Source organism: Vipera berus, assembly GCF_964194415.1.
Source record: "Vipera berus genome assembly, chromosome: 3".
Lineage (NCBI taxonomy): Eukaryota > Metazoa > Chordata > Lepidosauria > Squamata > Viperidae > Vipera > Vipera berus.
Genome location: NC_138204.1, coordinates 105474022 through 105488550, shown reverse-complemented (window position 1 = coordinate 105488550; position 14529 = coordinate 105474022). Strand labels below are relative to the sequence as shown.

The window sequence follows — 14529 nt, the reverse complement described above, 5'->3', positions numbered from 1 at the left end:
GCAAGGCCTCTATTAGCTGTGGCAAGCTCAGAGGTTGTTGGCCTTTCACTTGCGGGGGTTCCCCAACCTCCCATTGCTGCAGAGGCCCCAGGCTGGGCTTCTCTGTCTCTGTGGGTCTGGAGGGCCTGGCAGGGGACTCCTGGGACTGGCAGGCTGCCTGGTCTGCAGACCGGATTTTTCACTCACTCAAATTCTCAGTGGCAGACGGTCTGGTAGCTCTCCACCATTCTGCTTTTGAAGAGTCTGGCAGGGCAGTCTCGAGGCATCTGGAGTCTCTGCTGGAGTGGTTCCAGCCTGACGACCAGATAAGCTGTCCTAACTGCTTGGGTTCTGCCCCCAACTGGGAGTCCTGCAAAAACTCATCTTCCCACAGCATGCTGTGTGTTACATCATCCTCTGAGGTGTCAGCAGCTACCAGGTCACTGTCTCCAAGCCAATTCTCTTTTCCCATAATGAAGATTTTTCCCTGAATCTTTGCCAGCTTCTCTCAAGGCTAGAGACAGTGGCTGGGGCTCAGGACCCCCTGGTTGTTTGAAAGAAAATAGATTCTGGCATGATCTCATGGTTCTGACTAATGAGACAGATCAAAGAACATTCCATGATTGTTTATTCTAAAAAGTCTATGATAAGGAGAATGAAGCATCGGCACTCATGGATGGATGCCAGAATCTGGATTCTCTTCCCCTGAACACATTGTATCATACACAATTCCCTCCCTTAATTACACGTCATGAATCATATTCTCCAATTAGTTTAACATACGAAGTTTCACTTCCTTTCTGTAGCGCGCCATTCCTTATCTTATCAAAACATCTAGGTTAACATCCCCCCCTTTCAGTGATTCAAAGCAAAACAGTTAAAGCAAAAGGCTGCTTCTTATATTGCCAGAGCAAAAACATCAAATGTTTGCAGCATTGACATCTTTCCATCTCCTCTGTCTCTTTAGGGCTCATAGAGTAGAGTCTGGGCTTTGTGAGTTTTGCCCCGGGTTTGATTTCTAAAGCACAGTCCATGGGTCAGTGAGGAGGGAGCTCATCTGCCTGTTCCTTGCTGCAGACTTCAGCAAGGTCCCGGTATTCTTCCAGTATTTCTGGTAACCCCTTCTCTTCTCCCACTGATGCTTTCTCCTCTCCTAGGATTGGTGGAAGCCTTTGGGGTGTTAAATTCGCATGATCCCCCTTCGGGAAATTGAGCTCTGCCATCGTCCAATTTACCTAGGGGTTCCATCTCTTTAGCCACTCCAACCCCAGGATCATTGGGCATTCCATGCCTGGGGTCACTACAAATGTTATGTCTTCTTCATGGTCCCCCAGGGATAGATGGATTGGTAAAGTGGCTAGGGTAGCTGGCACCCCCCCCCCGCTATGGACCCATCAAACTGGCTAAATGAGATCGGTTGTCTCAGCCTCCTCACCGGGATGCCCAAGTTCCCCACTAGCATTGGGCTAATGAGGCAGTCTATTAAGGCTTTTACTTTGACAGCTTCGGGCATGGAGGGGGCTAATATAGTCACTGTCTTGAGGATAGGAGCGATGGGTCCACTTACCAGGGGATCATCTTCTAAGTTGTCTGAGGTATCCACCACCCCTGCAGTGTAGGTCGGAGTTCATTGCCCACGCGTGGCAGATGGTGGGGACTCTACAGCCTCTGTGGCCCTCATGGCAGGCTCTCATGGCTTGGCTGAGGACTTCCCCAACTTCCTGGCTGGTAACTGGTCTAAGTTGTGTGGAGGGACTTTTGAGCAGCACTAAGGTGCGATGTCTTCCGCATTTGAAACAGCCTGTTGATTTCTTGGCTGTGGCCGGTGTTTTTGCTGGTTTGCATGATGGCTCAGGAGGCGAGCAGCCCCATGGTCTTCCTCGGCAGTGTCTCTTCAGTAGATCGATTTCTGCTTCCTCCATTAAGACATACCATTTGTCAAGTCGGCGTGGGTCTCCTCTAGGCAGGCAAGCATCATACAGGTCGTAGTTTAGACCATCTTTGAAATGGCTAAGGAGGATGTCTTCCGGCCAGCTCAACTTGTTGGTGACGGCCCAGAATTCTTGTATTTGGCCACTGGGCGTCTGCCTTGCCTCACCATTTTGATTCTCTTGCGGGCTTTCCGGTCAGCCAGGAGGTCCTTGAATCACCTTCTCAGAGAGGACATGAAGTGGTTGATGTTGTGGAGCTCTGGGGTGTCAGAATCATACAGGTTCACCATCCAGTCTGTGGCCGCCCCATCCAGAGCGGGTTGCATGATACGGATCCGGGCTTTGTTGCTGGGGATGTCTCATCTGTACTCTTCCGTGTAGCTCAGGACTTGGGTTAGGAAGAACCTCAAGCGCTGTGCCTCACCCCTGAATTTCGCATCCAGCGGTGGGAATCTGTAGATGGACCGGTACCTTTGCCACCGACAGTGTTGTCTCCCATCCCGATCAGCAGTTGCGGGCCAGCGGGGAGTGGGGGCTGCTGAAGTGGTGGCTGCTGCCTCAACAGACGTCCCCGGGACTTCAGCATCCAATTCCCCCTGTGTCTCTCTGGATGCGGTCCAAGGTAATGGAGCGGCCGCGGGGTTCAGATTTCTCATCCCCAAGAACAATGAGGGTTTTCCGCATCAGGTCAATAGCTTTCTCTAGGACAGGGCTTTTCAACCAGTGGTACGGGTACATTGGCACCTGGTAGGTGGTACGCAATCATCCTAGAAAAGTGGTAGCGGGGGAAGGGAATGACCTGAACTGGTGGCAGCAATGCATAAGCCGGAGCGAGAGACGACTGGAGCTGCAGGGCTGTCAGGGCTCAGCAAAAGTGCCAGGATCAGCGACAGGCTCCAGCTGGAGCTTGGCGCTGATCCCAGTGCTTCTGCTGATCCCGGAAGAAGTGCTGATCAGCTGGAATGTTGCAGCATCTCCAGGGTCTTGTGATTTACATTCAGATGCTTGGTAACTCATTCATATTTATGACGGTCACAGTGTCCCAGGGTCATGTGAAGTGACCAAAACCTGCTGCAGCCACCCAGCAGATGGGGAAAAATAAAAACCGAACACCCCCCACCCCACTCCCACTGCCAATTCTCAACAGAAATGCTCACAATGAAAACCTCGGACAGGAGGAAGAGTGCCGCTGGGCGGGCAGGTGTCTTGCTAGGCTGTGGCTTGGGGGGTACTTTTTTCAATCCCATTGTAACTTCGAACGGTCACTAAGCGAACTGTTGTAAGTCGAGGACTACCTGTACTTCATCACTTTTTCCTTTTTTTTGGTCAAGTTTTTGACACCTTGCTAGGCTACTGATGGTACTCGGATGTTGCCATATCCTAAAAGTGGTATAATGGGTGAAAAAGTTGAAAAGCCCTGCTCTAGGATCCAATTCGAGTGCTGTGTGGGATCTCCTTCCTCTTCGCTAAGGTGAAGGGATCTCTCCATTTCTTGCTTCCATCCGTGTTGCTGGCTGCCACGTCTCAGGGTCACCTTCCTTGATCTCTTCTCCCACTCGTCTTTCTTTCCAACGCCCATTGACCACCTAGGTTTGTGGCTGCGCATACCTCCCACTTCTTCTTCCGAGGTGTAGGACATCTTGGATCCCGACAGCTGGCAGGGTCCCGGAGGGCTCCCCCTTCACAGTGGGTTCCTTTTTCCTTGCCTCTGTGTCTGACATTTTCACTGTATTACTTTTGCAAAGTCCCCTAGTAAGGGTCTTCCTTCCAGGTTGACTATTACTGCAGATCCTGTCTAATGTCAGGACCTACTTCACATCTTAAGAAAGCAGAACACTTGGAAACAATTTCTTCCAAGCAGGAACTTTTATTAAGAATAGGAGATTCTTCCCTGAACTCAGTAATGTACAAGTCCACTGAATGCTATGTAATTAGGATGAGGCATTTAAATTTGTAATTTTTTTAAAAAAATTCCTGCAATCTATGTCATTAGTGAAATGTAATCAGTTGTTACACTAGTTCCTTAAAAACTAGGTTTCACTGTATTACTTTTCTACTCTAGGTGGCAATGTTCAACAATATATATACAAGCAAAAACCAAAGAAGTGTAAGAAGAAAATTGTAACTGTGAATTATCCAGTTTATAAACCAAAGACTTTGGTTCTGAGGCAGAGGCGCTTTGGACGTGCAGTACAATCTCGTCAGATCTTCCGAAGCATCCGAATAAGGCACTACCCAGTCATTCGGATCACCCATCATTCAACAGGTATGGTCTTTGTTTTGACTTGTTTGGAGGCTACGGTTCAATTGGGTTGTGCAATGTTGCAGATTGAGCAGCCTAACTCTATGAAGGCTGATATCTTGCTCTTTAAACACTTTGTCCCAGGGCTTGTGTGCCATTAAGACATCTTCTGAATGGTTTTATATCATCTTCCTAATCTCAAGAGTTTGTTTTGTGTTTGCAGGAATACTGCAGCCAGAGGTTAAAATTACATCATATTGGAGAGGATTTCCAAAAGAATTTAATTCTGTTATCTCTGTTCCTAATGAGGAGAAGGTGGATGGATACGATTACTATGCCTTCGCAAAAGGTATGCTATGCTGCCAGCTATTTGAGGGTGTTATATTCCTCTTGAGATTCTGTTTCAAAACAGCCACAAACCACACTTCTAGTCTATTCTTAAAATAGTTTGAAGGGCTGGACAAAACCATAGGTTTGGAAACATAGAAACATATGCAGTTTATATGAATTTCAAATATGAAATAATTCCTTAGAAGCCATTTTTACAGTCCATTTTATTGTACGTATATATAACATACACTTGATAACGGATTTCTTTGAGTGAAATGGAACTACATTCTTTCATAGGCTGCCAGGTACTATGCTCAAAGCTTATCAAGAAACTTAGTAAAGATCTTGAAGTCTGACGACTCCCTAAAACCACATCCATGGAATTTTCTTGACAGTTATGGAAGTGGGTTGCCATTACCTTCATCCAGAAAACTTTTAAGGAATTGCAATAGTGGTAGATATCTGTAAGTCGGGTATAGGATGAGGGTGAATGTTTGTTCTCTGAGCTTGTGGGCTGGTTTCTGAATGTTTCATTACCATGTTAGGTAACATCTTCAGTGGAGTTTAGAAGATGTCAGTGTTCTTCTGTTTATAAGGGCTTTGTGTGGTCAGTAGGTCTTGTGATGAGTTAGGTATAGGTGTGTCAAGTGGGGGTCTTGTAATTGGTCTTGTGTTGGGGAGGTTAAAATCAGGTGAGGCTCATTGGGAGGTCAAGTGTTGGTTGAGGAGCTTGTGTGGGATGGTTGAAGTTCAGTGCTCTCTCTGGTTAGCTGTGTGGTTGATTTGGATTCTGAGGGGTTCGTAGGCTGGTTATAGGTCAATGTATCTGTTGATGGAATACCAGGCTTTGATGAACTCACAGCGTGATGGGTGGTAGCACGGCTGATGATTTTTGCTCCAATTGAACTGGTGCTGTTTGGTGTCTGTGTGGGGTAGAAATTAAGGATTTTGGATCATGGCATTTGACTGCCAGCCGGTGTTCATGGATCCTAGTTTCCTAGTGCAGGGCTTTTCAAACTTTTCACCCACTGTACCACTTTTAGGATATGGCAACATCCGAGTACCACCAGTCGCCTAGCAAGGTGTCAAAAACTTGACCAAAAAAGAAAAAAAAAGGAAAAAAGTGATGAAGTACAGGTAGTCCTCAACTTACAACAGTTCGCTTAGTGACTGTTCGAAGTTACAATGGCACTGAAAAAAGTGCCCCCCAAGCCACAGCCAAGCAAGACACCTGCCTGCCCACCCGGTGGCGCTCTTCCTCCTGTCCAAGGTTTTCATTGTTGTGAGCATTTCTGTTGAGGATTGGCAGTGTGTGTGGGAGGGTGTTTGGTTTTTATTCCCCCCAATCTGCTGGGTGGTTGCAGCAGGTTTTGGTCACTTCACATGACCCTGGGACACTGTGACCGTCATAAATATGAATGAGTTACAAAGCATCTGAATGTAAATCACAAGACCCTGGAGATGCTGTAACATTCCAGCTGATCGATGCTTCTTCTGGGCTCAGAAGCGCCAGGATCAGCGCCAAGCTCCAGCTGGAGCCTGGCGCTTCCACTGAGCCCTGACAGCCCCAAAGAAGCATTGATCCTTGCGCTTCCACTGAGCCCTGACAGCCCTGCAGCTCCAGCCGTCTCTCACTTAGGCTTGTGCAGTGTTGCCACTGGTTCAGTTCATTCCCCTTCCCTGCTACCACTTTTCTAGGATGGTCGCATACCACCTGCCAGGTGCCAATGTACCACAGGTGGTACCCGTACCACTGGTTGAAAAGCCCTGTTCTAGTGTATACAACCCTAAAATTCGAAATAAATCTCTTGTTGTAGTACTAATCTGACCTTGCTTGGCCATCTAAGAAGTATGTTGCCACCTGTTCAGAAATAGGATGGAAAAATTCATCTCTATTTATTTATCTAGCTTAGAACTACTATCTTACAGTGAATTTTTTTGAGAAATATGTCTTTATATCATTTATACCATTCAAAATAACAATGTTATTGTTCACGTTTTGATAGCAACTGTGACTTAAATAGCAAGTACTGTGTAGTGTAAAACATTCTTTTTTTTTTGCTGCAACTGATATTTTAAAACAGGAGTTTTAAATTAGGAATTGGCCAATATGTGGAAGACAAATTTGAAAGAAAAACACAACTTTGTGTGAGATGTAAAATCAAACAGCCTGGATTATACAGGATACTAAATTAATCCCATGAATCATGCTGCAACTGAATTTGGATACTTTGCTCTCAATAGAACCATTTATCTCAATAGATGATAGATAGATAAATGCTAGTAGGACCATAGTTGACTAGCATTTGTCCTTTCTGGGTAAAGAACAAGTGGTATTCAGTGAGGTAGGAAGAGTTTGCATTTTCTAAAAGCTTAAGATGGTCTAGAGCAGACATGTCAAACTCGCGATGTCACGTGACATTGCGCAACATATCGGAGCCTTCTTGCCATTGGGTTGGGCGTGGCTTCTGGATAATGCGTCTGGTCTAGAGGTTTTTTCCATCCTCCTTTACCCTTTAAAATGTCTCGCATGCTTATAACATCACTGGGCTGTTTCATAGATGGGGTTTCTTTCCCTGACTTTTTTTTGAAGGAAGCCTGTAGTACCTAAACAGATTGGTACTGAAAGAAAACCTTAGTCCCTGGTTTGATTTGACTGAATTTTCTAGGGTTTCCTTCTGACTGAAAATTCAACCCCATTTTTCCCAACATGAGCACATAAATGAGCCAAATATACCTTAGTCCACTCATCTTCCAATTGCTTGAGTTGCTCAATGCTATCTGTCCACTGGAGGAATCTATGAAGTACCAAGGTTTTCTCTGCAAGCTGTGAAGCAGGGGTGGGTGGGTGGGGGGCTGCCTTATTGCCTCTTTCCAAACAACTGAAATTGCATGGAAAGATATGCTCATCTTGAACTGAGGATACACATTAACCATTGTTTTTCAACTGTTAATACTTGTGAGGTGTGATCTAATAGCCCTGTTCTCCCACTCCATTCCCTTTCAGATAACTACTACAGCTTGGATGTGGGCAGCAGAATAGCAAGACCAGTTACAATGCAAACTGGGCAGACTGTGTCTAATGCTTGGTACAAGTGTCCTGCAGAATAATTTGGAAACTCAAAGACCTGAAAGAAATGCTTTTGTGTGACAGTTTCTCTAGTTTTTATTAATAAAAGACAACCAAATGTTCATACAACAATCCTTTTTTAACATTTAAAAAAAGACTGCTTTAAGCTTGGCAGCTATTATACTAATGCAGAAAAAAGGCAGACTAAACAGTATACACCATTTGCAAAATTTGTACAATATTTAGTTAATATTGCCTCTGTTCAGGCCTCCTCTGCCACCCATTGCATGAGTTATACCTGCAAGAAAGATACAGCAGTTATATATGTATTTCAATTTTCATTTGCCTTTTGATATTTTAACCATCCACATTACAAGAATTTCCCTGCCACTATTATCACTGTAAAATAATCATTCCATATCTTATATCCTAGTTTGCTTGTGGCTACGTAGGGATTCCAGACTGATTGCTCTTTTCACTCTGCCCCCAGGTTCTGCCATTCCTTCTCTTACCATATGTAAGCTAGCAGGGGGCAAAATCCTACATTTTTCAAAATGTTTACGCTGTATGTGTAGTTCATTTTTCTCAACAGTAAGTAACGTAACTTAGTTAACTAAGCCCCACTGTGATTGAAATATACTCACCCCTGTGTCTATTAAACTGACGACCACGAACTCCAGCCCTTAAGGTTGGGGGCTGAAGTCTAACACGTCGGAAGGGTTTGGGATGATTGCTGCTTGTATCTGGAAAAGAAATAGTAGGGTATTGATTTTCTCATAGCCATAGAAGTATTATTCCTGATTTTTCTACTGCAGGACTGTGTGGGTATAACAAATAAAACCTTTAACTAGAAAATGAGTAGCATTTTTTTCTACATGCAACTTTGTAGATCATGTGAATGGTTATTTTTGTATGACACTTCAATGAATGGAAATACAAGCAAATTCCTGTATACTTTTTTAAGTGTTTTGTCAAACATTTGGAGTATTGATGACCAGAGTTCATGCCCTAATGGATCTTTAAGCTGCAGAGAATGATTAGTGAGAATCCTTCCTTTTCATATCTACAGACTGCAATCTTTTCTAGAATACAAACTGTAAAGGGGGAGAAATTCAAAACCATCACACGTTCAATTATTCTTTGTCTGATGTCCCATATCAATGAAAATATACTGCTCAAAAAAATAAAGGGAACACTTAAACAACACAATGTACTGTATTTAATAGTAGGATGTCTTATTTTGTGTTCCCTTTATTTTTTTGAGCAGTATATATAAGAACAGGTAGTCCTCAATGTATTACTATAACATAGACCAGAATTTCTTCATAAGTCATTACAGTTGTTAAGTCAAGGCACCCCACTTGATCAGACCCAACTTTATGATTTTTTGTGTGGTTGTTGTTAAGTGAATGCCACAATTGTTAAATGATTCCATTCTTTTTTTTGGGGGGTGTCCATCATAATTTCAGTCCTTAAGTAAGGACCACCTGTACTCCAAATGAGTTCTCTAGATCCAGGATTTGATGCAGCTATATATACCGATGAGTCGGACATGACTTTGCAACTAACAACAACACAACAACAACAAAATGTATACCTGCAGATGAACTAGAAGGAGGATCTTGACTGGTAGAAGGAAGATCTGATTCATCAGGAGTTTGAGGTGATTCCTCCTCTTGCTGGCTATCAATGTCTAGACCTACCTCTGAAGAAATTCTATAGACAAAGGGGTGTACAGGAAAGAAATGTGAATAACAACAACACAGAAAATATATACAAACATATCCCACAAGGGGCTTCAACCAGCCTAACTTGGAGCCCAGGAGAACAGCCAGGCTTTTAAGGCCCTCTGAAATACCTTAATTTTATTCAGAAAACCATAACTCTGAAAGCAGCCTACGCTTTATGTTCAACCACACCTAGTGATGGCACAGATGACATATACAATGGTGAAACCTGGGTTTTGTCTTTATTGTTCTAGCAAAGTATCAGTAACATATCTGTGAGAACTAGTATGGAAGCTTTTATTTTGGAAGGATTGCTCCATTTAATGAAAGAAATGGAAGCACAGAAGTGAATCTCTCACTGATTTTCTCCACCTCTGTGTCAGTTCTCTGCTAATTTTTACTACAAGCAGTATGTATTGAGACTATTACTATTACAGTTGAGCAAAATAATAATGCTTTGCTCCTAGAAAATTTAGTCAGTTTTACAAAAGGCTCAATTGAACACTGTGAAAACTTAGCAATGAAGTTTTCAAACTTATCTATCAAAATTACTTCAAGTGGCTCTATAGTCAGATTGTGATCAATAAAAAAAGAATTAACTACTTAGTCTTAGCCAGAGCAACAAAGTTGGATAAAAGAAAAAAAATCATTCTGGTGCATAGAAATGTCCCCAAAGAATTTACTGGTGCTTCCTAATTTTACCTGCTGTTAAGTTTCAATATCCCCCAATATCAGAAGAGAACTAGTCTGACCTAGAATGCTATAGATACTATTTTCTATTATGATCCTAGTGAACTTGGAAATCACTCCCTGGAACCATCGGGCAATTTTATATAAGGATTATATTCTTGAATAGGGATCAAAAAGGTTGACTCAGCCTTCCATCCTTCCGAGGTAGGTAAAATGAGGACCCAGATTGTTGGGGGCAATAAGCTGACTTTGTAATAATGCCGCTTGGGGGGGGGGCTAATAAGCCCTAATAAGCAGGCATATACATAGAATGAAGGCTATTGCTAAGCACATTGGTTTGTGCTTAAATTGTAAGCCGCCCTGAGTCTTCGGAGAAGAGCGGGATATAAATGGGATTAAAATAAAAAAAAAAGGAAAAACAACTCATAAAGACACTAACAAAAAATAATTGGCAGAATGCCACAGGCCCAGATGAAAGTCATTCTGTACCATTTCAATGTACCATTGAAATTCTGCCTTGAGCAATCTATCTGTGATGGCAAAACACCTCCTACCCAAACAGATTGGGCTTAAGAGGGCTCTCAGACTGGGAGGTAGAGTAGCTCTTCTAGAACCAAGTCCAAACAGATGTTAAGAGTATATTACTCTTGGAGAGATGGGAATATGCTGGTAGGGCAAACCATCATATTGTTTGTCTTAAAAATACAAAAGATTTAGTGGTGGATAATGAATGATCAGAACTTTAGCAATTCAGCTGGATTGTACCCATCTTGTTCAGGTGCTTTTGCACGCAAATTCTGATCTTAGCCAACCAAAACCTTCAGCTTACCCTTCTGATTCTGCCTCCACAAAAACCTCGTCACCATCATCACCTGTTCCAGATTCTGAAGTGGTTGATAAGTTACCAGTAGAAGTTGTAACCATTGGAACAGACTGGGAGGCATGCTCAGAAGCATCGGCAGAACTGCTTTCAGTAAATACAGACACTGGAATTGGGGTGGAGGGAGAGAACAGAGTGTAAGCCAAACCTATCTAAGAAGACTGTTTTTTCTCTCTCCATCACACCAAATGCTATAAACCCACCCACCCAAAAATTTGGAAAGTAGAAATGTGTGTTATTATATATGTTTATATTGTTAAATATTCTTGCTTCTGTTTCATGCCAATCAAAACAATGGGCAGCATCAAAATGTTGCTAAACACTGGTAGTGCAGCATCTTACCAAGTCCTTCAAAAGGTTTAATATTGCTTTCAAATTAAGCCCAACACTCTCAAATTTCCTAGTGAAGCCAAGTCATACCAATTCTACTCACCATGATTCCTGGACTCTCAAAACAAATTTAAAATGAACCTATCCCTGTATTACAAATTCAATAAAAACATATTTACTACTTTCATGACACAGTGCAATCATAGAAAAAAATGTTGTCAATGCTTAGAAGCCTCTGGTTGTAAAGCAATGGCCTTCTGCCTTCCTTGTGGTGACAAACATTGAATTGTGTATTGATTTGGAGATAGGAGAGAAGATAAAGATGAAAGAGAAGCTAAATAATAAATAAAAAAATAAAATTTGTGGGATTTTGCGTGAAAAACAGATGCCTGCATCAGAGGAGGTGGAAGAAACTGAGGAAGGAAAGAGACTAGAGTGTCATAAACTACACTTTTTGTTATGTGATAATAAACTTTGATCCTTTGCTTATATTGACTTACAAACTTTCTAGAGATTAGTTAAGGTTTACTGATTTTTCTTTTTCTAAAAATGCCCTTAACGCTCCCTGAAAAATAAAGGATTCTTTGTTCAAGAATGTAAGATGTTTAGCAACACAGATGCCTTGCTTCTCTACTGACACATATTTCTTTGTTTTTAACTTCTTGAGAACTACCAGACAGTTTTCCTCTGGATGAAAAGCATCAACATCAGTTTCCCACCAAATAGCTACATTTCTGTCAACAAACATTCTGTCTAATAACACTATTAGGAATGCAGAATCTGTACAAATTGGGCTCACCAGGTGCTGCAACTTGTAGTGGAGTTGTTGGGACACTACGACCTCCGGATTCCTCTTCATGGGCAAGAAAGAGGGGTGTTTCATACATTCCTAGCCCTATCAAGAATTTGAGAAGAATTACTTTGATGCAACTCAAAAGCACAATATTCAGACAAGAAAGCATTTGCTTCCCTGCTACCTTAATAGAAAGGCCCAAACAAGGTTTTTTTTTAAAAAAGAAAAACTCGCCTAATATTCACACTTTGAAAAAGCAGAGAAAAATACAGCAATTTACATGGGAAACCTTTTGCAGTTTTTAACATACTAGGCTTAATCCAACAATTAAAAGATGATCAAAGGCCTGGAGACTAAAACATATGAAGAACTTGGACTTGGGTCTGGCTAGTCTAAAGAAAAGAAGAAATAGGGGAGACATGATAGCAGTATTCCAGTATTTAAGGGGCTGCCACAAAGAAGAGGGGGTCACATTATTCATCAAAGCACCAGAGGGCAAGACAAGAAACAATGGTTGGAAACTGATCAGAGAGAAGCAACCTGGAATTAAGGAGAAACTTCTTGATAGTGAGGACAATTAACCAGTGAAACAGCTTGCCTCCAGAAATTGTGGGCGCTCCATCACTGGAGATTTTTAAAAAGAGGCTAGACAGTCACTTGTCTGAGATGGTAGGTTCTCCTGTTTGAGCGGAGGGTTGGACTAGAAGACCTCCAAGATCCCTTCCAGCTCTGTTATATTCTGTTTTGAAATATCTGTATTTTAATGGATATGAACTCTCATATCCATTTATATTCAGTGTCCACATCCTATATATGATTTAGAAAATTTCATCAGTGCAAATCCTAACAGAATGTAGAGGAATGTGTGGGTATGTGCTTTCAAAAAGGCAATAAATGACCTTAGAATGTAGTATCAGAGAATTCTTTTTCAGCAAAAAGTTCTTCCACTTTGAGTTCTTTTTGACTTATATTTAATGCCACCTATTAAAAATAACATCTCTCTTTCTCTCTCTCTCTCTCTCTCTCTCTCTCTCTCTCTCTCTCTCTCTCTCTCTCTCTCTCTCTCTCTCTCTCTCTCTCTCTCTCTCTCACACACACACACACACACACACACACACACATTAGAGGAAAAAAATAAGTTACAGGAAGCCACTGGTTTGATGTTTGTAAAAAAAGGTGAAGTATCTGGGTGTAAATATGACGGCAAAAAAATTTGAATTTGTATAAAGATAATTACGACAAAATGTGGAATGGAATTAAGAGAGATCTGGATATTTGGACAAATTTGAAATTGTCTTTGATGGGCCGAATTTCAGTTGTTAAGATGAATGTATTGCCAAAAATGCTATTTTTGTTTCAAGTACTTCCAATTATTGAAAAGTTGAATAGCTTTAAAGAATGGCAAAAGGTATTATCGAAATTTATCTGGCAGGGGAAAAAATCTAGAATTAAGTTCAAGCTATTAACAGATTCAAAAGATAGAGGGGGCTTTTCCCTGCCAGATTTGAAACTTTATTTTGAAGCTGCTGTTTTTTGCTGGTTGAGAGATTGGTTTGTGTTAGAGAATACCGATGTATTAGATTTGGAAGGTTTTGAAAATGTATTTGGATGGCATGCATATTTATGGTATGATAAGATAAAGGTCCACAAAGGTTTTAAAAATCATATAATTAGAAAGTCATTGATTAATGTGTGGATGAGATATAAAGATCTGTTAGAAAGTAAAACACCCAGGTGGATTTCACCATTAGAGGCTAAGGCCCAGAAAAGGTCAAATATGGGAACCAAGTGGCTGAAATATAAGGATATATTGGTACAAGAAGGAGACCAATTTAAGATAAAAACATATGAGCAGCTGAAAGATAAGGTTGATGATTGGTTTCAATATTACCAAATGAATGAAGTGTATAAAATGGATAAAAAATAGGTTTTCAAATAGAGAAATCCAAATTGGAAATGTTATTGTTAGATACAAAATCAAAGAATCTTTCCAAGATGTATAATTTATTGCTGGAGTGGCACACGGAAGATGAACAATGAAATCAGTGATGATTGATAGGGCTAATGATGTGGGGCACAACATTATGATGGAGGACTGGGAGAGGATGTGGAAAAAGGGTATTAAGTTTACAGCATGCAATGTTTTGAAAAAAAAATATGATGAAGATGATGTATAGGTGGTATGTAACACCGGTTAAACTTGCAAAAATTTATCATACACATGATAATAAATGCTGGAAATGTACAGCTGTAGAAGGAACCTTTTACCACATGTGGTGGACTTGCCCCATAGTAAAAGACTTCTGGGAAAAGATCTATAATGAATTAAAGAAAGTGTTGAAAAACACATTTATTAAGAAACCAGAAGCCTTCTTCTTGGGTATAGTCAGAAAAGAAATTCCCAAAAAAGATGTTACTCTCTTTCTGTATGCCACAACAGCGGCGAGAATTTTGATAGCCAAGAATTGGAAGACACAAGAAATACCAACTGTGGAAGAATGGCAGATGAAAATGATGGGACTATATGGAACTCGCCGAGCTGACCGGGAGAATCCGT

At 41.5% G+C, this 14529-nt stretch overlaps 1 protein-coding gene across 3 annotated transcripts in view; it reads right to left on the bottom strand.

Annotated features, from left to right (window-relative positions):
* Positions 1 to 7632: 7632 nt before the first annotated feature.
* TPR (translocated promoter region, nuclear basket protein) overlaps positions 7633 to 14529 on the bottom strand; it is a 120478-nt gene continuing 113581 nt past the window's right edge. For all 3 annotated transcript variants that reach the window (XM_081325900.1, XM_081325902.1, XM_081325901.1), the window contains 5 exons: positions 11979 to 12074; positions 10799 to 10955; positions 9150 to 9268; positions 8197 to 8295; positions 7633 to 7850 (listed from right to left, as the gene is read on the bottom strand). In XM_081325900.1, the coding sequence (XP_081182026.1) occupies positions 7795 to 7850; positions 8197 to 8295; positions 9150 to 9268; positions 10799 to 10955; positions 11979 to 12074 (527 nt within the window). In that variant the 3' untranslated portion in view covers positions 7633 to 7794. The remainder of the gene's footprint in view (positions 7851 to 8196; positions 8296 to 9149; positions 9269 to 10798; positions 10956 to 11978; positions 12075 to 14529) is intronic.